This window comes from Sminthopsis crassicaudata, chromosome 6, assembly GCF_048593235.1.
Source record: "Sminthopsis crassicaudata isolate SCR6 chromosome 6, ASM4859323v1, whole genome shotgun sequence".
NCBI classification, from domain to species: domain Eukaryota; kingdom Metazoa; phylum Chordata; class Mammalia; order Dasyuromorphia; family Dasyuridae; genus Sminthopsis; species Sminthopsis crassicaudata.
Window position 1 is genome coordinate 172,729,736 of NC_133622.1, and position 27,231 is coordinate 172,756,966.

Consider the following 27,231-nt stretch of genomic DNA (forward strand, 5'->3'; position numbering starts at 1 on the left):
ATATCAGTTCGGAATAAAGCTGGAGATGTGTGAGGATAAAAAAACAACAAAAAAGTAGTTTTGTGTGTCAAAGCTTCTAGTCCAGAGTTTTAAACTACCTTGGGTCTACAAATTTTTCTCCCTCGTGGGCTTTAGGAAGTTCACTCTCCAGGGATATTGAGTGCCCTACTAGAAAATATAACACAAATTTATGTGTGGATCATAATGTACTTATTTTCACTGCATTTGTTTTAATATAGTAATACATATAATGCAATTGTGAGTTCCTTTCCTTTGTTGTAAGTAAATAATTATGGTTAAGATATGTGTTACTATGTTTAATTTGCATTAGTGGAAATGAATCTAATTGGATTCAAGAGCTAAAGTCACAAGTAGGGAACTACATTCCTCCAGTAGGATCCTGAGAGAATTTGAGTTTAACACAAGGTAGTAGTCCTACCCTGAAAACTAGACTTTTCAGTGTGAGAGCAGGTGAGAAAAAGGGAATCAACCTGGAGAATAGGTAGGTGTTAACATGCTCATATGAAATATATGAGGCCCTATAACATAATTTCCACACAGTCTTCTCCAGTTATTATATTAGGTCACGTTTTCTTTAACTAGTTAGTGTAGAATAGGAAGATTATGCTAGAAACAGGTTATGAACAACAGCAAAAAGTTATAAGAAGTAATGGAAAGGAAGAGAGAAAAACTAGACTTTAATATTTCAATGGACTTCTGGCCACTTCCTCCAGAACTACAGGTCACCATTGATCTCATGCATTCTAATACTACACTATTTTGGCCCCTTCCCCAATTCTTCATCAAGCCATCCAAGATGCTGAAAGATCTTCCTTTAGGTTCTAAGAAACAGATCCAAATCCCAGCCTACATGAACCTTTCCTTCCTAAGCTTCCAAGATGGTTCCACTAATTTTTCCTCATTGTCACAATGTGATAATCCTAGCAATAGAGGCAGGCCAAGAAAATCTCTCTTAGATAGTCCCCATTTGTTTTAGAAATAAATTTCAAATTCTCTCATTACCAGAACAACTTGGACTGATCTATGCTGAACTGTAAAAAGCTGGTTTTTAAAACCTATATTAGAGAGAAAGGAAATTAAAAGAAGAGATAGAAACTCTGACTAGAGTGGATGGACCAATGACATTTAAGAGAGAGAAAACAAAAATCTTTATTTCTTATCTTTCTGCTATGAATGAATGACATTTGTAATAGAATTGTCAAAAAAAAATAGCTAAAGATAGTACTGATTGATACAAAAGATAAGGAAGGAGACAATAATAAAGCAACTCCTTGTTCTTGGTCAATCTGGTCCAGATGAATCCTATCCTCAGGTGCTGACAGTTGAGACATTAATGTAATAATTAATGTAATGTAACCCACCAATAATATAACCCCCCCTCCCCACGGGCTGGGGTTAAGTGACTTGCCCAGGGTCACACAGCTAGGAAGTGTTAAGTGTCTGAGACCAGATTTGAACTCGGGTCCTCTTGAATTCAAGGTAGTGCTCTATCCACTGCGCCACCTAGCTGCCCCTCCACCAATAATATCTAAAAGATTATAGAAAATGGGAGAGATGCCACATATACCATGCTAGAAAATTTTGTCCCAATTTTGTAGAAAGGAAAGACAACAGAATTTGAAAACTCTTGGCCTGTAAACTTTACTTGAATTCCTAGGGGAATTCCAAAATAGATTATTAAAATAATGCCTGGTGAACAACTAGAAAGGGGAATGATGGCTACAAAAAGCCAGCATGGCATCACCAAGAATAAGTCATGGCTAACAATCTCACTTCCTATTTTGGCAAGATTAATAAATTGTTAGATGGGAGCACATGCTGTGGACAGAGCTTACCTAGATTTTAGGAAATCTTGTAATAAAATATCTCATTCTTTTCTTTCACAGATGATGGAAGAATATTGAATAGATGAAAGCTTCCTAAATTGTGGGTCACATAATTAAATGAAGGAGTTGCAAAACTATGATTTATTATTAAGAAAGTTAGATTTGTATTCCTATTTTATATACCTGGTTGTATAAAAATTTCTTGGGCAAAATAGAGTCAGGAGTGGAAAAAAATCTAAGAAGCCCTCAATTAGAGCAATGGTCATTGAAAGGGGGTGAGAAGATATAACCATATACAATATTATTTCCAAGGAGTTTGATTGAGAAAGGAAGAAAAAGTATTAAAGTACTGAATAGTGGAGATGGTTGAGGTTTTTTTCTGCAAATTTTGAAAAAACCAAGAGTAGTCATACTAATATTATTTGCTAATACTAATACTAATATCTCTTGTTTAATAATATTATATTTTTTGGTCATTGTTCTTATGTAAAATCCTTCCTTTTTCACAATTACTAATGATTCAAAAATATGAAATCTAATAAAAAAAAAAACTAGTGCATATAATATTCCCATGCAAGACACCAAGATCTATGAAACAGAGAGGGGTCATTTTTAGATAATAGATTTTTTTAATTTGAAAGGACTTTCAGAAGTCATTGCTTCTGATCCCTTCAATTAATAGAGGAGGAAGCTAAGGAGGAAAAGTAACTTGTCCAAGATGATGTAGGTAATGAGTTGTGGAGAGATAATATTGGTCTTGTGCCAAAATTGAATCCTGATTCCACCGTAGCCCTAGGTTGAACACAAGCCTAATCAAATATTTTTGCAAAGACTACCTAGTGAACTAGTTTGGAGCTGGTAAGAACCCAATGTGTTTGCTAAGACTACTCATGTGAAAACAATCTTGGATATAAAAATATTACCTGGACTGATAATTCATTCAGTCACAGACCCAAATGAACACTTTCAATAAACAGAACATTTTAGCCTAGTTGAATAAAGAAAGATGTCCATTGTGATAGAGAGCCATCTGTACCCAGAAAGTGTAGATCATAATATAGTATTTTCACTTTTTTTATTGTTGTTTGCTTGCTTTTTGTTTTCTTTCTCATTTTTTCCCCTTTTTGATCTTAATTTTCTTGTGGAGCATGATAAGTGTGGAAGCATGTATAGGAGCATTGCACATGTTTAACATATATTAGATTACCTGCCATCTAAGAGAGGGGGTGGAGGGAAGGGAGAGAGAAAAAAATTTGGAACACAAGATGTTGCAAGGGTGAATGGTGACAACTATCTATGCGTATATTTTGAAAATAAAAAGCCTTAAAATCATTTTTAAAAGATGACCACATTAATTTATCTTCAGGAAAAATAATAGCTTTTATTTATAAATCACTTAAAGATATAATATGTAAAGTACACTGCATACATGATTTCATTTTAGGATCATAAGAAGCTTGCAAGATTGGAAGCACAACTATTATGATCTCCACTTAATAGAAAAGCTTAATCTGTCTTAAGTCCTTCTGACCACAAGTCTATTTATAATGCCACATTGCTTCAATTACCTGAAATCAAAAGTCCATATCAAGTGGAGAAAATGAAAATATAAAGGAATGTTATATTTGGAGTCAAATGATTCAGATCTCAGACCTGCTCACGACCCCTGTGACTTTGGGCATAATGATTTCCACTCTCTGGGTTTCGATTGCCTACTGTGTAAAATGTGGAAGGGGCACTATCAGGTATTTACTTGAAAGAGTTCAAAGATAAGAAAAATTGAATTCTTGGGGATAATAGTTCAATTTATATCAAAGTATTCATAGAAACATTCTTTGAGGTAGCAAAGAATTTGAAACCAATGGATGCCCCATCAACTAGAGAATGTAGTATATGATTTTAGTGGGATATTATTGTACAGAAAGAAATGACAAATAAAAGGAGTTCTGAAAAAAAAATCTTCCTGAACTATTAAAAAATAAGAACAAGAGAATAATATATACAATAATGAAAACAATATAAATAAGAGTCACTAAAAGGAAGTTAAACTTTGAGTCAATTTTAAAAAATCAACAAAAGTGGGAAAAGAGATTTTAAAAAAAATTTTATGTTCTATCTCTCAGGCAGAAGAGAAAGAGGCTGCTAGGATACAGCAATAACAATAAGCAGTAATAGTAGCAGTATATTGTGCTTTAAAATCTGCAAATCCCTTTATATAACATGTTGCATTTGATCTTCAAAAACTCTACAAAATAAGAATTATTATTATAACCATTTTACAGAGGGGGAAACTGAAGCTAAGTGACTTATCCACAATTACATACCTACTAAATGTCTAAGTTAGGATCTGAATCTCAAGTCTTTTTGATTCCAAATCTAGAGTTCTAACCACTAGCTGCCTTGGCTAGATTGTCACAGACAACATATATACATATGTTGTCAGGGTGAGCAGACAGGTATCACAGTAAATAGAATATCAGACCAGGAGTCTGGAAAACTTCAGTTCAAATCTTATTTCAGACACTTCCTAGTTTTGGGAGCCTAGACAAGCTATTTGCCTTGTCTGCCTTAATTTTCTTACCTATAAAACAGGGATAATAATAGGTATAATAAAATTGATGATAGTTTTCTAATTTTTTTTGAATCTATATTATTCAAAATTTACTTTTCCATTTTGGCCAATAAATATTGATTATGACATTGTTTGGAAAAAGCTCTGTAAATCTTAAAGTACTATATAAATTAGTATTATTAATATAATGATGATGGTGATATATTATACTAGTGTTGACTGTTGTTACTTAAATGTTTTTCTTTGTCACAACAGAGGGCACATTCTGGAGGAAAATGTCATAGGCAATGACAGTGATATAAGAACAAAGGTCATAAATAAAACAAAATAAAACAATAAATAACAAAATGAGGTGATCAGACTGATTTATCATGAGGAAAAAAAAGCTTGAAACAGACAGAGCACATGACTTGACATTACGGATGAATAAAAGGCTATCTTCAGAGAAGTGCTAACTTTTTAGAATTGGGACATATCAAAAAAGTAAGAAAGCTTTTTGTATTTCAAACATATGCAGCTCAGTTTCTCTACAAAACCAGTATACAAAAGTGAACCAAGCCTTTCTCAAGAAGCCAAGAATGTACTGAGCTCGTTTCATCCCAGTGCTTCCTAATCTGGCTAACAGGAGACCTGGTGAAAACCCTGGCCAGAGGCCAGTCCAGCCTTCCTCCAGAACTCCGGGAGAGTTCTTGCCATCTGAAATGCGCTAATCCCCTTTAGTGGCTCAAGCCAAAAGCAAGGGAGGAAAGAGAGAGGAAACGACCAGTGAAAAATATTCTGACGTAAGTGACCCAGATGACAAACGAAATTTCAGCAACTGTCAAGTGTAACAACCTGTAGCAAAACACATCCACATGGGGGAAGAGGAGCAGAGCAATGTGTCCAAACAATCATTTACTATGACCAAGTTAGATTTACATCAGGGATATAAGATGACTCAGTGTTAGGAAAACAATTAACAGAGTTAATGATATTAAAACAAAAACACTCCAAACCACATGATTATATCAATAGATTAAGAAAAGGCCTTTGACAAAAGTGTTGTACAACACCCATTAATACTCACGCAATAGGCCTCCCATGCAAATCCTTAATACTATATCTTTAAGAGGGAATCTTGAGTAGAGATGGTTTCCCATCTAGAGAATTCACTTAATTTTTCATAGTGAGAGATACTGAGGGAAAGACCTAAGAGCCTTTTTTTTTTTTTTTTTTTTTTTTTTTTCCCTGAGCTAACTTTCAAGTTATACTCAAAGTGAACTGAATAGCAGGCTTATGGAGCCATAATCCATAGAGTTATCAGCAGTTACAGCTGACGATTTGAGATAATTCTCAATATGAGGTTTCTCATTATTTATGTACCAGTGAAATACTTAAATGTATTTTTTTCATTTGCTATATTGTTAATAAGACTACAGTTTGACTGAGATAAGTGAAAGTTATAATTCTGTGTATAAATATGCATATGTATATATGAATTTGTATGTGGATATGTACATATACATGGATATCAGCATATTTATCATACAACAGATGGCACAGTATTTAAGTATTTGAAGGAAAAATAAATTAAATTATAGGGAGATTTCATATCCAGTTAGTCATATAAGACTAAGATAAAGCTAACATTTTGAACCTGGGAGACTAGAAGGATGATGCTACCCTTTGACAAAAACAGGGAAAACTGAATCATCATGTAGGGAGGATGGCAGAAAACTTCTATGGCTTTCCTTGGTATTCTCAACCAAAAGAGTTTGAACTGACCATGTCTGGATCTCCAGCAGCTTAAAAACAATAGCAATGTAAGCAACTGAAGACAGACATCATCCTTGGTCAGAGCTGCTCAAAATGGAGGTGACCCAGTGTTAGTGAACATGATAGACAGTTAAAAGACAGACAGAAAGATATAGGTGGACAGATTTAGAGATAGAAAAATAGATATAAAGATAGAGAGATAAACATAGAATAGAGATAGAGGTAAAAATAAGGGGGAAAGACTGAATAGACCCAACATAAAGCCGCAGACTTTCCCCAAATACGTGGGTAGAAACAGAGCCCCAGTCTAACCTAAGTCTAGAAAGTCAATTCAATCCTGCTTCCTCCATGATACATGCCAAAATCTTGACCCTCTCACCCCCACCCCACCTCTTGGAGCTCCCCAACACACTGGCTTTATTTATTTATTTGCTTGCTTACTTGCTTTTATATACATACACACACACACACACACACACACACACACACACACACACACACACACACACAATTATTTTGCTGAAGCAATTGGGATTAAGTGACTTGTCCAGGGTCACACAGCTAGGAAGTGTTGTGTCTCAGGCCAGATTTGAACTCAGGTCTTCCTGACTTCAGGGCTGGTGCTCTCAACACTCTGTTTTTAAAAAATTCTTAAGGCCCATGGCCCTCAATATTCTATTTTTGGAGCAGCAGAGGCCTTGGAACAATGGACTTGTGATAAGGAGGACTTGGATCCCAATTCTGCTGCAGATACTTCACTGTGTGACTACAGATAAAACACCTGAGCTAAGTTTTTGTTTTTTCATGTGAAAACCACAGCACCTCCACCTCAGACGGAGGCTGTAAGCATCAAATATGGTCACATAGGCTGGATTCTTTATTAAATTTGCAAAGCTAGGCAAAAGTCACCTATTATTATATTTTTATAAAGTGATATGTCAGAGTTCCTTATTCCCCAACTAACTACAAACTACCTCAATACAAGGTCTGTACTTCATCTAAACCAATGGTCCTCAAACTTTTTAAATAGGGGCCAGTTCACTGTCCCTCAGACTGCTGGGGGGCCGGACTATAGTAAACACAAAAGCTCACACTCTCTCTCCGCCCCTCTGCCCATTTGCCATAACCCAGCGGGCCGCATAAACGTCCTCAGTGGGCCACATCGGGCTTGCGGGCCGTAGTTTGAGAACCTGTGCTCTAAACCATAGAACTCCAATCCATAGCCCAGTACCCTGGACAGAGAAAGCACTTACTAAATGGTTCATAGTAGCCATGAGGTACATACAGCTATCTCTAAGATGTTCTGAGCTAAAGACCCAAGGTATATGAGACATCAAGGGTTGGTTCTGATGATGGCACTGGAGACCCCTGACTTGAGATAGCAGGAAAGGACCCCAAAGGCCATTCAGTCCTACTCCTCATTTTAAAAATGCAAGTTCAGCTAAATCAGCCAATTAACAAGCTTTATTAAGCTTTTACTATGCAACAAGAACCATGCTAAATGCTGAGATTACAAAGAAAGACAAAAGATGGTCTCTGCCTCCAAGGAGCTCACAGTTTAGTGGTGAAGACAACAATCACACAACTATGTACAAATAAGGCAGAGATGGGATAATTTGTGCACAACCATCAGAGGAAAGGCCCATCAAATCACCCAATGACTTGTCCAAGATCATGTAAGAACTAAGCATCAGAGGAAGAAACTGAATATAAGTACTTTTCAAGAGGCAACTGTGACAAAAGGATAGAAATTTGGATCTAGGACCATGAACCACAGACCTAGGATGACTTGAGTTCAAATCTTGCGTTTGACACAAAATGTCTATGAGATTCTGAATAACTATATAAACTCTCCATGTTCTGGGTACTTCTTTGCTTTTGGCTTTGGTGAAGGGAGATTTTTCCACTGGGAGGTCACTTTACAAATGAAGTCACAGGACTAGTTCCTAGCCTTCTTCAAGAGCAATGACCTTTAAATATACTAAAACATCAGTCTTTAAAAGGATTAGTAATGAAAAGTACTGGTAAATTCTAGAAAACAAGGTGTGCATTTAAAAACCAGAGAATTACATATCATGAGACAAAAAACTCTTCTTGTCCCACAAAAAAGTCCCTGGAATCAATATCAAAACAACATCTAGAGATAATTTTCAAAATTGATCTGATTCTTCAATTTCATTGAGTACAAATTAGCTTTAGAAAAAAAAAAAAAAAAAAAGGTTCACATTTCTATGAAGTTATGGAGAGGTCTGGGGAGGCTGGCCTCATGTTCCTTGTGGAGTGATGGGAATATGTTTTGTGGTTCAGAGGGAAGGAATCCAGACTCAAACTGCCTGAAACTGGCATCCAACCAAGGCCTTCTCATGCATTCGGAAATGAAGGAGACACCTTTCTGGAGGCGCCTCTGTCTCAGACTTATGCTTTAGAAAGGCTGAACCCAGGAGATTGAACAAAGATTTTCTGCCACTCAGAAACTAAACTGCTCACTCTCTATCTCTCTCTGTCTGTCTCTCGGTCTATCTCTTTCTCTCTCTATCTCTATCTCTGTTTCTCTCTGTCTCTCTTTCTCTCTCCTTCTCTCTGTCATTCTGTTTGACTTTCTCTCTTTATTTCTCTCTCCTTTTCCCTACTTCTCATCATCCCTCTTCTTCCCCTTCCTCTTCTCTCTCTTCCTCCCCTTTTCTGATTTTTCTCTCCCTTTTTTCCTTTGTCTTCCTTCTCTCTTTCTCCTTCTCTCTTCCCTCTTTCCCTCCCCTTCTCCTTCTCTCTTTCTCTCTCTTCCCTTCCTCTCCTTTATAATCCTTCCATTAGGATGGACTAGGAGGGAGAAGTTAGCCATAAAAAAGAAACTTACCTTCACAGCTAAGAAGTTAAGTCCACTTTCATTGGCCAGGGCCTTGGCTATCATTGTTTTTGAGCATCCAGGAGGCCCATAGAGAAGGATTCCTGTGGGCGGCTGAATCCCCATCCGGGCAAAGGCCTCTGGATACTTCAAAGGCCATTCCACAGCTTGTTTCAATTTGAGTTTGATGTCTTCCAGTCCTCCAATGTCCGACAAGGATACCTACAATGCAAACCATTTGCTCCATGTCAGCAATGCCAGGACAAATAGAGGGTTGGATAAAGAAAAATATACCCACCAACTGTTTTCAAAATAAAAGAAAAGAGAAGAGGGACACAAGGCTTTGAGGAAATTTTTATATATCAAAATGGTTTTCGGCTTCCATAAGTGTCTCCTCTCTCATCCACCACCCCCCCATTCACCTGAGCCCTACCCTATCCATGTCCTCTTCCAGATCGGGCTGCCCTTCCAACGGTGCCTCCTAAGACGCCCACAGTAAAACTACCAAAGTTTCATTGTAAATGGCCTTGCATGTCCCACCTCCAACTGAAGACCTGACTCCTAAGGATGACATTATATCCCTGGCTCTCCTTTCCAATACTGGCTGCATTCTCAAACCTCCCAAGTCACCATCTGAAAACTCCTTGTTCCTCTTGCCTCCCTCTACCCTACACCATCACTCAACACCCTCTCCACCTTTAAGGTTCCCCTATCCATATTTATCAGCCAATCCAGATTCTGGTGGCCATTAACTATCAATCTCTGGGATGTTTACCTCCTTTTTCAATGAATTCATGTTCTCATTAGCTCAGGCTCATTTCCTTCCCAATTCTTGCTCTCAAAAAGTAGACAGAGTGAGAGAGAAAGAAATTCAGAATAAAGGGAACAGTGTTCCTTAGGAAACAGGAATCCCAAATGGCACAGTGAAAGAGGTAGGAGATGGTGTGGGATGTGGTTGAAGAGGATAGAAATAAGAGAATGAGATGTGAAGGTTAGAGATAAAGTTTTTTCCCAAAATGGCCAGTGATGAATTGATACAGAGAAAGGAAAAGAAACAAGAGATAACGTTGGAATAACAGTAGGTGATAAACGGGATGCCCATAGTCCCCAGCAAAAACCAAAAATAATAACAATAAAAGACTACAGTATCAGGACTTTGGCCCTCCAACACAATGGAAAAGCTGTAGATACAATAATATCAATGAAACTCAGTCTCTAATGGCTGTTGTAGGTGGTGAGGAACAGAATCTGGGTCTGGGTTCTGCTTTCAATCTGCTACTACAATTGCTTCTGCTCTAGAGCAGCTAGTGGAGGAATAGCCGGTTAAGTCAGAGAAAGGAGGGCTATATGGTATCTTTCCTAGCCACCAGCAAGCACAATGGTCAACTGAGAGAGGTGATATTCCATGAAAGTCTTATCTTTCTCTGAAATTACTATTCCATAACAAGCAAACTTCTTGTCACCTTGGACCTTGCTTTCTTAAACAACTTCCTTGTACTAATTCCTTATTCTAGGAGGGCTTCACCCAGGAAAGTGGGTTCAGAATCTTATTCTCAGAGTCTTATTTCCATCAGCTGATGACTTTAAAGCAAAGGAATACATTCAGTTATCTACTAAGAGTTGGAGAAATTGTGCCAATTCTGCCATGTTCCTCATCCCTCTACTACTCTCCCACCTTTATCTTGATGTACTAAAAGAAAGTACAAGAAAAAAATCTGAAAGCATTTCTTGGGCTGGCTGATACATGAGCACAGTTAATTAAAGACTTGCAGACTTGCAGATTTAATATGGAATTAAGAATATACAAAAGAGAGACCATCCTGTGTCAGATATGAGAGAAAGCTAGACTAAACAAAAACATTACAAAATAATACTTTGCTTAAAAAAAAATAAAAACTTAACAGAAGCCTATTTTAAATATGATGCTCTAGTATACCTAACAAAAGTTTTCCCCATTCTGGACCTCAGTTTCCTCATTTGTAAAAACAAAAGATTGGGCCCCCTCCAGGTCTGAGATCCTTTCCAGAGCCCTATGATTTAAGTTTCCCCAAGTTTTACAAGTCTCTCCAGCCCATCTCCTGCAGAAGGGGGGAGTGGCTGATTGCACTGCTCAGGCGCTGGCTATGTTGGCACGTAAGTAAGCTTGGCAAACAAAGGGTCCCCCAGACAGGCTGCTTGTCTGTGCCGTCTGAAAGCCGACAGAACCTTCCTGAGACATGATGAAACAGAGATCCTGGGTAGCTATTTCCTGTGTTCCGTGGGAACCCTTGCCAAGAACATTTCATATCCTGATCTTGTCTTAACCTAAGACCAGAGATGTATTTCAAAAGGATGTGGAGATGATGAAGTGGAGGGGGAGCAGGGGGAAGAGAACAAATGGGATGCCCAAAGCCACTGGCAAAAACCGAAAATAACAACAATAATAAAAGGCTGCAGAATCAGGATTGTTGGCCTGCCTTCTTGCAAATCTCCTTCACAGTGGAGAAACTATAGATTCCCCTACATGTTATTTGATTCAAATTCCCACATAATTCAGACCGTCACCAGTTTGAATCATCCTGCTCTCTTTTTTAATCATATTCAATTCAACAACCATTTATTATGTACTTTACTGTAGGTAGTAAGCTCTCAAGGCATTGGGGAAAAGGAGCTGGCCCTTAAAATAAGACCTGGATTCAAGTCCAGCCATAAATATAGATTGGCTGTATAACCTGAACAAGTCATATAGTCTGTTTGCACCTCAGTTTCCTCATCTGTACAATGACGAGGTTAGAACTAGTTGGCCTCCAAGATCCCTTTCAATATTAGATCTAAGTTCCTTTAACCTAGTAAAGGTCTCACCATGAGCACAGAGATTCCATAGCACAATAGCACAAGTGATTTAAAAATAAGTAAATTCAAATATTGGGGTTATGTACTCGATTTTATTTTGGCTGTCTGTTTTTACTTCTGGAGTATACAAACACAAGTTTACCAGCCACTGGTCTATATAAGAAACGAGGTCAAATGAAGCTCTTTTCCAAAGTTTTGCCAAACAGCAAGATAGAATTAAGTATGTTTCCAGAGTCCACAATAACTTCTTCACAAAATCAGCCTTTTTGTTCAAGGACAGACACTCACAGCCTCTACCTATTGAGTTTGCAGAAACCAGAGAATAAAAATAAGCTCTTCGGAAAAACAGAAAGTTTGGCATGAGGGATCCTTGCTACTCATCCTGAGGGTGTCTTAAGGAGGGAATTTAATTATGGTCAATTAAATGCCAATTTTAATCCCCTCCCCCATCATTGCCCAAGAAATCTACCACTAATGAGCTCATCCCCTGTAACCAGGCTGACTTACCACATCCCAAGGCTCTAGGCTCATCTGAAAAGATGCCAGAAGAAAAAAAGTAAATAAGGAGGTAAGTGTTGAATATGTAATTAATGCAACAGACAGGCTTTTGATTATTCAGATCACAGGGAACCTTGCTGCTGACTTCTTAAAATGAGGGAGAATGAGGAAGATTTATTTAGCTGATGGTACTAGATATACATTAACAAATCTGCAAGATGCCAATCCTTAAATCTGAGGAACTGACAAGATCAGAGATAACAGGATTGAGACCTTGAAAAAAACCCTGGCAGTCACTCAGGAAAGCCAGTGCAAAGGGTACTCAGTGGATATCTAGCACAACTCACACTTGATTAAAAACATTTCCCTCCCCTGTGACCCCCTCAAGTAGGTTTCCAGTCTTTGGTTCCGACATGGTGGAACCAACAACTTTCTGGACAGCCTATATCCCTAGTGGACACCTCTAATCATTAGAACAGATTTTCCTACATCAATAATTCCAATTCTGTCTCTCTGCTTCCACCTACTGCTCCTAGTTCTGCCTTCTCAGGCCTAATAGAATCAATCTGTTGGTTTCCTCATATATCTAATACTTGTATAATTTATGGCAGTGAAGAGAAGAAGGAAGGAAAAAAGAAAGAAAGGAAGGAAGGAAGGAACAAAGGAATGAAGGGAGGGAAGGAGAAAGGAAGGAAAGGAAGGAAGAGAAAAATAGAGAGGAAGGGAACCTTTAGAAGAAAGTTTGCTATAATGGATTTTTTCCCTCATATTTTTTCCTAAAGAAAGTACTTTTCTCACCAATGATAATATTCCACAGCCCACAAGTAACAACAAAGCTCCCTGTGGTCCCTTTCCAGTTAATAATGCATCAAACAGAAAAACAGCATGAAGACATAGATTAAAAACATGGTATCAAAAGAAAGGAAATGAAATGTCATGTGTATGGAACTGCAAACAAGCCATTATAGATGGATTATAGTTGGGGGAGGGAGGGAATGAAGTACAAGAGGTCTAGAAAGGAAGAAAGAGGGTAGATTATGAAAGACTTTAAATATCAGAGGATTTTATATTTGAACGTAGAGGAAATAAGGAGCTAGTGCCGCTCATTGAGAAGGGGAGTAAGAAAGTCAGATGTTTAGTTTTAGAAAAATCACTCTTGCAGCTAAGTTCAGAATGGATTGGTGGGGAGGGTTTTGAGACAAAGGAAACCAAACTAGCCAAAGTTCCTCACTGTCCAGACTCATGGAACCTTTGTCCAAGTGAAAGGGTCTTCAGATGCATTGAAAACAATATTCTTTATTGTCCTGGTTTCCCTAGCCCTGGACAGTGACCATCCCACCTCTACATATGGGCCACTTAGAAGGGCTTCTCAAGATGCAGAGCTGAAAGACTAGTAGACTTCTAGATATAAAAAGATCAGCTATTTTGTTTGTTTGAGATAGGCACACACATAGCAACAGAGAGAGAGAGAGAGAGAGAGAGAGAGAGAGAGAGAGAGAGAGAGAGAGAGAGAGAGAGAGAGAGAAAGAGAGAGAGGGTAAGGGGGAAGAAAGAGAGGGAGGAAGAAAACGAGGAAAACTAATCTACCAAGTGAAAAAAGGAGAAGTCATGACATATAAATTAAAGAGAAGAACCAATTATATACTCAAGAAACATGACTGAGACAAGAAGACAAATACTGTCAAAAATGCAAAACATTCAAATTGAGAAAAGGATAAAATATAATATCAGAAAAGATATGAAACAAGATATACATGAACTCAATAAAAATCATGTGACTTTACTAGTAGGATTATAAGAAATGCCAATGGAATGGGCAAAATCAAATTTAATGCAAAAACATCTAAAAGCAAAATATTTATAAGCCAATCCATAAACTGTCTTAAATGCATGTGAAATTTCTACAATGGAAAAATGGTTGATCACATGTCTAGCTGCTTCTCCATATTGGAATGAAGCCATAATGTCCATTGATTTTAAAACATTAAATTTCAAACCATAAGGGTTTTGTCCTATAGGGAATATAGGAGAGTGAAAGAAAGATAAACTGTGTAGCCTTCTGCCATGCTCCTAGCTTCTTTAGTTATCACAATTTGCAAAGATAAGGCTCTATCAGCCTGATTATAAAAGATATGATTTGAAAGTCCACTCTGAAAATGTACATGTAGGATATAATATTTATCTGAGTGCTTTCTCACTCGCTCGAAGTTCTTAAAAGAACTGATACCTTTTCAGTGGTCTGCCACTCATACAGTTAATAAAAAAAGGACACTCGGCTATAAAAGCTTCAGTCCGTAATATCCCTGAATTCTTTTGCCTAAAATCAAAGTTTGAATTTCTGACACCGAATTGTACTTCAGGAGTGTGAATCAATAAATCTGATAGTACTTTTCCTCCTGGGTCAAAGATCACACATTGTCTATTTATTCTAGTGATTAAAACAGCAATTTCCCAAACCATTCTAAAAATAAACACTGTTTTATAAGTACTTGTAGGGGGTTGGGAAATCAAGCCCACCTATGGAAGTGAATCCATGAGGTAAGAAAAGAGGAGTTCCAACTCTCCAAAGACGATCCTAGCAGTTTTATAAGTATAAAACTCCACTTTCTCTAACTGCAAGATCTTATCCTTGTAAGGTTTCTTTGAAATTGACCGAACTGTATTTAAAAAATTTTTCTGATTATAGTCAATACACCACAATTCCTTTTAGCCTACTCCAGTCTTTTGAAATGAAGACACAGGAGTTTTGAATGGATTAATGGGCAATACTGATGATATTATTGCCCTTCCTTTTCCTCCTCCCCCTTCTCCCTTGGCCCACAAAGGTGAGGCTGAGGGAAGAGGGTCTGGAATTGGAAAATTCCCCAAAGGCTGATTTAGAATCCAACCCGAGCTTTGCACATAAAAAGAACTAAACTTCTTCTCAATGGAAGAGTAATCAATAAATTCCTTAAAACAATAATGCACAAGGTAAAACAACAAAACGCTAAGAATTTCTCCAACTGAAGTCCATGTGGTTCGTTTATTTCCCTCCTTATCTTCAGCCACTGGTTTGAACTCTTCCTGTTCTAAGTGTAGTAACCTAGTTTTTTCTTCTTTCTCTACCTCAACCTGTAATTTAACCTGCAATTCCAGTAACTCTTTTTTAATTGTTTGTCGTTCTATTTTCAACTCAACTTCTAGTTGTCGAATTTTATACTCTATACTGTCATACAAACACATTAGCTCTAGGTTGCTCCCTCTATGAGCTATATTTAATGGGTGTGGGGATAGCCTTCTCGGAGCTTGATTACAAGCTTCCTGCTCTTCTTCAGTGGTGATCTTTGTTAAAAGATCTTCCATCTGGCTCTTTAACCTCTTTATATAAGCATCATGTTCAGCTGTGTCCTTGAGTCTGATCCCAGATTTACCTGGGTCCATATTGCCTGCCTTCCCTCCTAAGTGGTGTTTCTATCGGATCTTTCAGAATCTTAATTCTGAATATTAAATATTAATTTTCAAAACCTGATAAATTCTGATGGGTCCACATTCAGGCATTTATATCAATACAAAGTTCTTTACAAAACACAATGCTTGTTACTAGTTAAAAACAAAAACAAAAACAAAAAAACACTAAAAAGGAAGTAAGAAATGCTCATCTCCTTAATATGATCAATAGAATCTCTTTAGAACCAAGAGCTACAAAAATATTTACAGCAATTCTTTCTGTGATCACAAAGAATCAGAAACCACAGGAATGACTAAAAAATGTGGGGATTTGTTTTGTTTGACTATATTGGCCTCTTCAGAGGGTTTTGTCCTTTTCTTGATGAGGGAAGGTGTGTGAAATAAATGCTTGACTAATTTAAAAAATAAAAATTGTTAAAAGACTACAGTTTAAAGGTCACTTTGACAGATTATGTGGAATCTGATGAACTCATGCTAAATGGAAATGAATCTAACATTATTGTCAAATGAAACAATAATAAAAATATTAATAATGGGATTTAAATAGAGCCTTAAGATTTATTGTAGCGAGCTATCGTCTCCAGAAGCTGCTGGATCGCTCTCTGGGAAGAGATCTGCTGTGTCTACTCAAATCTTTCAGACAGATTCTTCTTCCTGTAGTGAACCGTTGTCTCCAGGTAGTTGCTGTTAACTCTTGTCCAAAGAAGTGACTTCCCTTCCTGCAGAGAGCCCCGTCAAGCCTGATGCAATTCAGAGTCTTCTTCTCTTCCTGGAGTGCTGTCCTCTTTATCCTCCCAGAGAATGGGCGTGGGATAATGCAAGGGCTTCTGGGAAGAACCACTTCAGCCAATGGGCTTGCTCCTTCTATCAAGTCAACCTGAGTTCTCACCTTGTAATTGTCCAGAAAACCTGAATTCTCACCTTGTCACTGTCCAGACAACCTCAGTTCTCACTTAGTAATCCTAACAAACTACCTCACAATTATTATCTTATTTGAATCTCACAATAACTGTCAGAGGTAGCTACTATTATCCCCATTTTGCAAATAGGGAAACTGAGGCAGAGGGAAGTTAACTGATTTGCACACAGTTATTAAGTATTTGAAGAATTCATGTCTTCCTAACTCTAAGCCCAACACTGTGCCATCTAGCTTCCCCAAACTAGCCCATTTAAAAAAGAATTTTAAAAAGGAACAAATAGTAATTTTTCAGAAAGCTGCATCTAGTAGAGATTCATGATTTATATACCATCTTCTTTTTCTGTTCTTTATTAAACAAAATGTTTATGTTTGTTAGGTTTGTAAGGGAAAAAATTCAAAAGAAAAAAGGAAAGGAAATAAATGCAATATCCAGATCCAACCATCTATTTTTAAATACACAAGGAAAGTGAAGCCCACAAGGCTATGTTCCTTATCAAAAATCACACAGGAAGTTTTCATGCCAGGATGAGGAGGCAATTCTGGGGCTCTCTGTCTTACATCCCAGGAGGAATCCAACAGACATCTCCCAAACCAGAATATCATGGGATATTTTGACGATTAAGTACAGACTCACAAGCCCCACTAGGGCTAGTCTAAAAGAATCCCAAGATATCAAAAGAATCACAGAATAAAAATTTTAGAGAAAAATAAGAAGTAAGCTTATTTTTATATTGAAACATTTCTGGATATGATCAATATCACTGAGTACATAAAATAATACTTAATATTTTAGTAGCCAAAATACTGTTGGCATCAACATTTTCTCCCAGAAGCCAGATTTCCATCAGGTAGAAATGCAAGGGTTTTACAGCAATTTGAGAAATATGATTCTACATCCAAGGAGTTGATCACCTGTGGGGAATGATTTAGGGGACTTTGTGAACTTTTCAATAACCTCTCCCTGAAACAGCATCATTTCCTTCAATTATGAGTAGAAACAGCAAATTATTATTTTAAGAAGGAATCCATGGGTTTCTCCAGACTGACCAAAAGGTCCATGAAATTAAAAAGGCATTGAATGTCTATTCTAAACAAAATAGTTTTTGTATTTACTTTGTATATACTTATTATGTAAATTTTGTTATATATATATATATATATATATATATATATATATATATATATATATGTGTGTGTGTGTGAATATATATCCATGAAACAAAAAAGGCATTGAACGCCTATTCTAAACAAAATATTTTTGGATATATTTATTATGTAAATTTAATATGTTTTATATATATATTGTTTCCCTCAGTAAGTTTATTCCAGAATGGGAAAATTTTATTTTTGTCTCTTCATCCCTAGTACACTGTCAGCACTCTATAAATGCTTACTGAATAAAACAATGAATATTTGTGCACATTTATTTAGACAAATGTTCACTCAGATAAAAGTGAATAAAGCTGACCTTGGGACATTCTTATATGTCCACCACATGGGAAGTCCAAACATGACCAAGTTCCATCTTAACAAAATCCTTGTCCACTCAAAAACAAACAATAAAATATGTCATTTCAACACCAAAGGATCAGTTCTAAATTGACAACATTGCTCATCCAGGGACATTCCATTCCTTGTAGACTAAACTGTCAGCACACATTGGATCCCCGCCACCTGAAACCTCAAAAGTAAGAGAAATACGCATTGTCCTCTCCCACTTGGTTGAAGTGGGTCTTAATAATGGTTCCACCTGTGAACACTCCTAAGCAAAATCACTCAGATGGCTTGACACACTACTCCTTCTTGTAGACACATTTGCCAAGACATAGCAAGGGAAGGAAAAGAGGAGTCTACCTATAGCAATGTTGCTGTCACAGGACTTTTTTCTCTTAAAATTTGCTACAGAAAATTATCTCCTAATTTGTGTTCATCTTGTCTGAGCTCATAGGTGACACTGCAGGCACCACAGACAGCTGCCACCTCATGAAATCCCCCCCAAAAAAATGGCATAACATTGTGGATTATACAATCCACAATCCATATATAATATAGCATCAAATAAAAATTAAGAAAGTCTTTCATGAGCTCAATTAACAAGAGAGCTGTGGAACTCCTTAGGACATATAAGATCAGTTTAGTAACGCCAAAAGACTGAAGGATCATAGATTTAGGTTTGGGAAGGGCCCTGTGGTCATCTAGTCCAACCATCTAATAGTATTATTGAGAAAACTGAGATCAGAGAAGATTTAAAAATCTGTCAAAGGCCACACAGGTAGGTCAAAGGTAGGATATGAACCTAAATCTGGTGGCTTGATAGCCAATGTCCTTTCCATTTTACCAAGTAATCAGAGCTCCAATACATTCTCTTGAGGGGACAAAGTCTTTCAAAATCCTCAGTATCCTCACCATCCTGGTGCCCTATCTTCTGCAGAAATTCATGTCTTCCAATGCCCTTTCTAAAAATGAACAAGATTAGAATTCCAGATGTGGTCTAAGCAGAGAAGACCACGGAGCAGTCAGAAGGAGCCTCCCAGATTATCTAGCTCATTCTGTACCCCATCCAGAATTCCTCCTCTTGGCTGGCCCCATCCAACCTTTGCTCAAAGGCCTCTGAGAAAGGAAAATCCATCATTTCTCAAGATGGTCCCTTCATCACTGGGCCACCTGGGAAACTTAGTTTGGGTGGACTGCTTCAAGTCCCAAACTCCCATCTTTTACAGGAGGCTTTTCCCAACCCCTCTTCATCCTAGCATCCTCCCTCTGTTAATCACTTCCCATTTACTCTGTATAAAACTTTGTTTCTACATATTTGTTTGTCCCCATTAGATTGTGTTCTCCTTAAGACGGGCACTATATTTTGCTTTTTCTCCTAACCAAGCACACAGTAGGTACCAGACACATAGTAGGGGTTTAATAAATGCTAATTGATTGACTAAAACACTGAATTAGTCTTTCACTGCTGAGGTCCAAGGTCCAGGTTTTCCAACCTTCTCCCATAATTGTCCAATTGCATTCTCACTGATAATGCTGATTTCCATCCCTGGCTCTTAGGTAGCGCCCCCCCCCCCACCTTTTTTCCCCCAACTCCATAGCATTTAATGATTTGAATATAATTATGCTGAACCAAGACCAGCAATACTGAGCCCCAGGCAGGCTTGTGTACCAAGAATGGGGGAATAGGTGAAATATCTGTTCCAACCCCATCATCCTATCTTGATTCATATCCCCTTCATCCCAGCTCCAATGCTCCAGGTATTATCCTGTGGGTTCATTGTTCAACAAATTTCTTTTACATGATTCTACTCCAATTGTTTGGAATGAAGTAGACTACTAATTGCTACCAAAAACCAATGCCGGCTTATAAGACAAATCTCTTCTCCATTTATATTTGCAGTCCCAGAGTTGAGCACATGCTTACACAGCATGAAATGTTCTATCTTCTATTGGTTCTTTTATCTCCATCACTGCCGTCATTTTAATAATTTTCATCATCTGAGAAGCCTTTGCATCAAAACGAGAAGTTTCCTCTGTTGAACTAACCACTACTAATATTGAATGACTATACGGTTGCCCTCCCCCTTATCATACATTTGAGCAACCTGTATTCATTAAATCCTAAACGAGAAAGGAAGGAATCAAACCCCCAAAAATTGATTTCAAGTCAACCCCATAACCTTTATGACTTTCTCAAAAGATATTAGTAATAATTATTACATAACTTTGCCATAGTTAAATTATAGGTTTAAATCCTGTATATCTTATAATGCCTTACCCTATGCAACTCGGCTTTCAAGATGCTACTTCTCCAATTATAGAACTAATATATTTTCATGATCATGACCCTGGACTTATATAGGCACTCAAATAGTTGCTTCCTAATCCATTAGTTAGCAGTAATGGTTCTAATGAGGAAAAGGAGAAAGAAGCTCTCAGCAAAAAGCTGCTCCTACCACAGCCTAAATCACATAAGTTTCCCCAGAATTATATGGACTCTACCAATAAAGAGAAATTCTGGGGTTTCCCCCTCTGACCTGAGGCTAACTACATGTTTACAAAATAATTATGTTCAGATGAGAATTGTTGGTCAATACATTATCAAAGGGTTCTCCCTGGCCTTAATGCATCTTGGGTCATAGAACTCATAGAGAGGACATGCATCCAAACAGAGTCTATGCTTCCCTAACACTAATTAGGCAGCCATGAATATGGGAACCATGGTCTACTAGAAAGACCAATGGACTTGAGAATTAGGAAACTCATGTTCAAATCCTGACAAACTCCAAAATTTACTAATCAGCCAACTATGATCTCATTTTCCTCATCTGGAAATTGGAAATAATAATACCCTACCCTTCACCTCACAAAAGTTGTTGAGAAGTACTCTATAAAATTTAATATTAATGGAATTGTAAAATATACATTATTATTTAATATCTAATATTTGTATAGAATTTTAAGGTTTTGGAAGCACCTCACTTATAACTCCATTTGATCAAACTCTATGAAAAAGATCAGGACATTAAGGCTATGAGAAATTAAAGGTCTTTTCCCCAGGCTCATGTAAGAAAAGTCGGAATCCTCCTCTGTCCACTATTTCTTCCCTGGAAGATTCATTCATCTTTGTCACCCCAATTCATTCAAAGAATATCATTAAACACCCACCGTGTGTCATGCATTGAGTCAGCCACAAGAAAAGCTGATTCTCCCCACCTCCTCACAGCCAGCTTTCTTTTTCTGCCAGAATTTTCAGGGCTGGTAACTTTCCTGGTCCTTTTCTCAAAAAGCCACAAAGGAAATATGAGCGTGCCAGGATTAATAAACAATCCACCCTAACAGTTCCATTCTGGTGACCAAAGAGACCTGCCTGTCATTCATCCAAAAAAACAACACTGTGACACATAGATTACCGGGGAAAGGTGTAGGTCAATGACGTGATGGCTCCCCAGCCCAGGACAGTGTGTGAGCCAGGGAGGACTTGCTGTTCCTGTAAGAACCCAATCCACAATCCTTCAGAGGTAGAAAGAGTGGCTGCCTTTCTCTGGCTGAATTCACACACACACACACACACACACACACACACACATACAAACAAACACATATACACATACATACCCATGAGTCTATTCTGCATTTCTCAATGAAATCTAAAAATACTTCAATGGGCTCTATCAACTTGTGTCTGTTCTAAATATTGGCTGAAGGCTCAGCGTTTTATGAAATAGTCTCACTGGTGTGCAATCAGAATCCCTGAAAATCAACCATGCACCAGCTTTATCTTCTCACCAATACAAGTGTTGCTCCTGTTCTTGCTGGAGTCCTTCCATGGGAGTCCATGGGTCCCATTGGAGTGTGTGTACATGTGCCCAACTGTTCCTGTCTCTCACTGCCTTCTTTACCATCCATATAAGTCCTTAAGGGTCCATGAGTGGAAGATGGCTAATTTAGCATCTGTTGATTTTTTTTTTCTCTGCTTGGACTCTTGCGTTTCCCTGATGAGACACTTTGTCATACAAGCCAACATTGTACGAACGCCTCCTTTATCTCCAACACACTCTATGGTGCTCAGCAAACAGGCACTGGGCTAAATATTTTATACCTCATTTGATCCTCATAACATCTCTGGGAGATGATGGTCATAATAATAACCATAATAATAAATAAATTTATATAATATTTTCCGTATGCCAAAGCACCATGCTGTACACATGACTAAGTGCTTTACAATTATTATCTTACTTGAGCCTCACAACAGCCTGGGAGGTAAATGGTATTGTTATTTCCATTTTACAGATTAGGATACTGAGGCAAACAGAGATTAAGTGACTTGCTCAGGATCACACAGCTAGTAAATGTCTAGGGCAGAATTTGAACTTAGCTCTTCCTATGTCTAAGCCCAGCACTCTAACAATTAGGACACCTAGCTGTCTGGAATAATAGACTAGATTAGATAGAACATAATAGAATAATAGAATTGTAACAGAATTTGAATTCAGGTCACTTTAGACTTCAAATCTAAGATTCCTTTCATTATATCAACTCTCAAGAAAGGATTTACTTGTCTATGGTGTAAAGTGGGTGAATGAAGATTCAAGCTCCAATCTTCCACTCTATGTTTATTTTTATCCCAATGTTTACTCCAATAAAAGTGGTAAGAAACTGCTGCCAACAAACATATAGAAAAGAGTTCAATGCAAAAGCACAAGTCACTGACTGATTGATTCATAACTGTGGGATGAATGAGGTCTTTCCAGCATGGGGGATTACTCTGGGGGAAAACTCTCCCAAAGTCTCAAATTCTTCTCAGTCCTCAATTTATCTTTTTGTTCAGTTATTTCAGTTGTGTTCCACTCTTCATGAACCCATTTGGGGTTTTCTTGGCAAACATGCTGAAGTGCTTTCCCATTCTTTTCCAGCTCATTTGGAAACTGAGGAAACCAGGTTGAGGAAACCGAGGTAAACAGACTTAAGTGACTTGCCCAGGGTCACACAGCTAGGAAGTGTCTGGGTCCAGATTTGAACTTGGGCCTTCCTGACTCCAAACTCAGCATATATAAACATATTCAGTAATATATATTCAACACACATACACACAATACACACACACAGACACAAACTCTCTGGGCACAGTCAATAAGTAACAGGCAGATTTGGAAGTCACACTTTTGTGATTTCAAAAATGTATACCAGGAACTTAAAACAATAGCCAGTACACAGCAGGCACTTAATAAATGTTTGCTCTTCCTCCTCCAAGGCTCTCCCACCTCAATTCGTCCTCTTCTCAGCTATCAGGTTGATCTTTCTAAAAGGACTGACCACTTCCCTCCCTTCTCATACTGTCAATGAACTCCTGTGGCTCCTGATTACCCCTACGATCCTTTGATTGGTTTTTAAAAAGCTCTTCCTGAGCTGGTCCTTTGCCTTTCCAGTCAATTATTGGGTAGTTTCCATTGCAAGTACTCTGCATTCCAGTGGCACAAGACCCCGTGCCATCCTGACGCCAGGTCTTCTCTCTGGCCATCTCCCACACCTAGAATGCTCTTCCCTCCTCATCTTCACCTCCTGGTTTCCTTCACACCACTGCTGAAATCCCACCTTCTACAGGAAGCCTTTCCCAAGGCCTCTCAGTGCTAAGACCTCCCTCAGTTAATGATCACCAGTGCATCCCATTTGTCTGTGGTTCTTAGACGTTGTGTCCCCCCGAGAGCACCGGCACACAATAGGAACTTAATAAATGCTTGCTGACTGACTGACATACTGCTTGTGGCTGTGTGACTTTAGATAAAACATTTAACCTCAGGAAATAACAGGAAACACTTTAAGACTCCATGCAATTCCACAACATTATTAAGTGCCCACTGGGGGCAGCCAGATGGTGCGGTGGATAGGTCACTAGATTTGGAATCAGGAAGACTCTTGTTCACGTATTCAAATTCAGCTCCAGACATTTACTAGCTATGTGACCCTGGGCAAGTCATTTAACCCAATTTGTTTCATCTGTAAAATGGGCTGGATAAAGGAAATGGCAAACCACTCCAATACCTTTGCCAAGAAAAGCCCTCATGGAAAAGCCCAAATGACTGAAACAACTCAACAACAAAAACTGCGTACTATGTGTCGGGTACCATGCAAAGCACTGAAGATACAAAAAAGGTAGACGACAGCTCCTGACCTCAAGGAGCTTACAGTCTAATGACAGAGGGAGTGCCCTCACCTGGGAGCTCCCCATATCAATGAAATCAATGGTTGCTTAAAAAAAGTCACAATCTAAGAGAAGAGATTCCTAACACTGGCATGGGGCATCAGAGGACAAGAAGGGCCCCTAAAAAGGGGGCATATGAGCTGAGTCCTGGAGGAGCGAGAGGTTCCAAGAAGTAAGGAGTAACAGAATTCCAGGCATGAGAGTCAGCCTGGGCAAAGGTTGGGAGGTGGGAGATAGAATATGAGGACAATGCAATTGGAACAAAGATGATGCAGTACATGGTATGACTTACATTGGGAACATCGATGGCCACTTCCCTCATGGCACTGGGCCGGACGTCATTCATGGCCTGGAGGAAGTCACCAAGAGTCACCTTCACCGATTCCCCGATCTCACCATTAGGAAGGTCAGGCAGCTGCTTCTGGACCCGCCGCCAGGCGTGCAGCCCTGCACAGAGAGGACAGAAAGATCCCCCATTAAAACACCAGCTGAATGCCAGTGAACAAACCCATGGCATCTTCCACCCGCCATTCCTAAAAGGAGGAAACCCTAAGAAACAGCCTAGGGCTGGAGGAAAGCAAAGCATTTGTGATGGGTGAGATGAGGGGATGGAGAGGAGGAACATGTAGAGAGAGGCAAGCAGACAGAGAGAGAGACAAAGAGAAAAAGATGGGGAAGAGACGAAAAGAGGTAGGAGGGAGGGAGGGAAGGGGAGATGAGTAAGTAAGGAGAGGAAAGGATGAGGAAGAGGAGAGAGGGAGGGAGAGACCAAACGGCATGGAGAAAGAAAAAAGAGAGGGGGGAATGATGAAGGAGACAGACAGACAGACAAACAGAGATAAAGAAAGAGGTGAGAAGGGGGAGAGATGAAAAGAGGAAGGAAGAAGGGAGAGAAGGGGAGATGAGTAAAGTAAGGAGATGAGGGAGAGCAAAGGATAAGAAAGAGGAGGAAGAGGGAGGAGAGACCAAAAGCATAAAGAAAAAAGAGAGGGGGGAGTGATGAAGGAGACAAACAGACAGACAAACAGAGATAAAAAGAGACAGAGATAAAGAAAGAGATGAGGAAAGGAGACAGAGGCAGGAGAGAGGAAAGGACAAGAGCAAAAGGGGGAAAGGAAAGAAAAAGGAGAAAGGAAGGAGGAATGAAAATGGAGAGAGAGAGAAGAGAGAGGGAAGACAGGAAGGGGGAGAAAAAAGGAAAGGGGGAGAGAAAGAAAGGGAAAAAGGAGATGAAGGAGGAAGGGAGAAAGTGGAAGGTGGAGGTGGAGAAAAGGGGAGAGAGGTAGAGACAGGGACAGCGATGGAAGAAGCACAAACATGGAATAAGCCTGAATCAATGAGAGCTGGCATAGACGAGGAGCACTTATCGAATGCCTATTTGAGCCAGGAAGTGCTAGAGTGACAGCCAACATCCGAACCAAGAAGCCCCGGTTATGGCGGCCGTACGACTGTGAACCGTCCCTTCTTCCCTCAGTGCCCCGGTCCTCCACCTGGCCGCCAGTTTTCATTTGGTCAGCGAACCACGGAGGGTCTGAGTCTGCTCTGGACAAATCTTTCAGACCATCATCGACCGAGACGTTGCCAGGGGGCGTGGGCCAAGGGGATTTCTGCGTCCAGGAGTTCCTGGTACCATGAAGGTCCAGGCCCAGCACCTGCTCGTCCCTTCTGCCTGATGAAATGGGAGACCGACCCTGCCCTCCGGAACAGGCCCCGGTGCTCCCCCTGGCTCCGCAGACGGCCCAAGTACTTGAGCAGAGGGACAACGATCACCATCTCGTCCCGGGTCCCGGGATTCGGCTTCGCTGGCAGGGGAGGGGCCGCCGGAGGGAACGAGCTGCCGGAGACATAGTGACCACTTCACGCGGATGGGCTGGAAGAGATTAACTAATACCCAAGAGCTACCACCAACGTTCCTTCCAAAGCTGAGCTTATTATTTTGATTTTATCTATTATTCTGGGTTTTTTCAGTATCTACACCAGAAAAATGGTTCTGATGCTCCGTCTGAAGTGAGTGGGGTGAGGTGCAATTACCACCCGTGGCCACACAGTGGCGCACAAGCCATGCCACTGTTCCAGAGAGGGTCCACTTTGGAAATCCTCCCCTCCCCCACACTTCTCTCCCCACCTTGGTAGACAGGGCCCCCCAAAAGTCTCACCTCCTGGGGTTTCTGGCCTGCCCCTCGCCGTAAGCAGAAGTCACACTTCCTAACATGCCTTGGCTCTGATGGAGATGTGGATTTAATCAATGAACTCAAAGCGCCCTCTCGATTTCTAAAAAACACTGGAGTCTTTCTAACCAATGATTTTTTTAAACATGTTTAAGCACGGGCACAATAATGACGGGCTCTTATTTGACTTAATAATGCTAATTTCTAAAGTATTTTTAACTCTAACATTTTTGGAACATCTTCAGAATAAGGAGTAGACCTGGATTTCGGGGTACGGAAAAGTCCCGTCTACTAGTACAACTCGGCGCTTTTTTTAAAAGAAGCTTTTGTGAAGCACCTACTAGGGACCAGGAATGCTTTAGCTTTACAATCTCATCTGGTCTTTATAAATACCCTGGAGAAAGGAGGCCGCTAGGGGGCGCAGTGGATAGAGCACCAGCCTTGAATTCAGGAGGACCGGAGTTCAAATCTGGTCTCAGACACTTAACACTTCCTAGCTGTGTGACCCTGGGCAAGTCACTTAACCCCAACTGCCTCAGGGGAAAAAAAAAAAAGAAAAAGAGGGGGAAAAAATCCTGGGAGACAGATACTATTATTATCCCTCTTTTACAATGGGAGAAACTGAGGTGGCCAAATGTTAGAGAACTTGCTC

General features: G+C 39.3%; 1 protein-coding gene across 5 annotated transcripts in view; it reads right to left on the reverse strand.

Annotated features, from left to right (window-relative positions):
- The window catches only part of AFG2A (AFG2 AAA ATPase homolog A), a 240,830-nt gene that overhangs the window by 190,820 nt on the left and 22,779 nt on the right, over positions 1–27,231 (reverse strand). For all 5 annotated transcript variants that reach the window (XM_074273696.1, XM_074273698.1, XM_074273697.1 and 2 more), the window contains exons 10-11: positions 24,704–24,858; positions 9,029–9,238 (exon numbers count right to left, since the gene is read on the reverse strand). In XM_074273696.1, the coding sequence (XP_074129797.1) occupies positions 9,029–9,238; positions 24,704–24,858 (365 nt within the window). The remainder of the gene's footprint in view (positions 1–9,028; positions 9,239–24,703; positions 24,859–27,231) is intronic.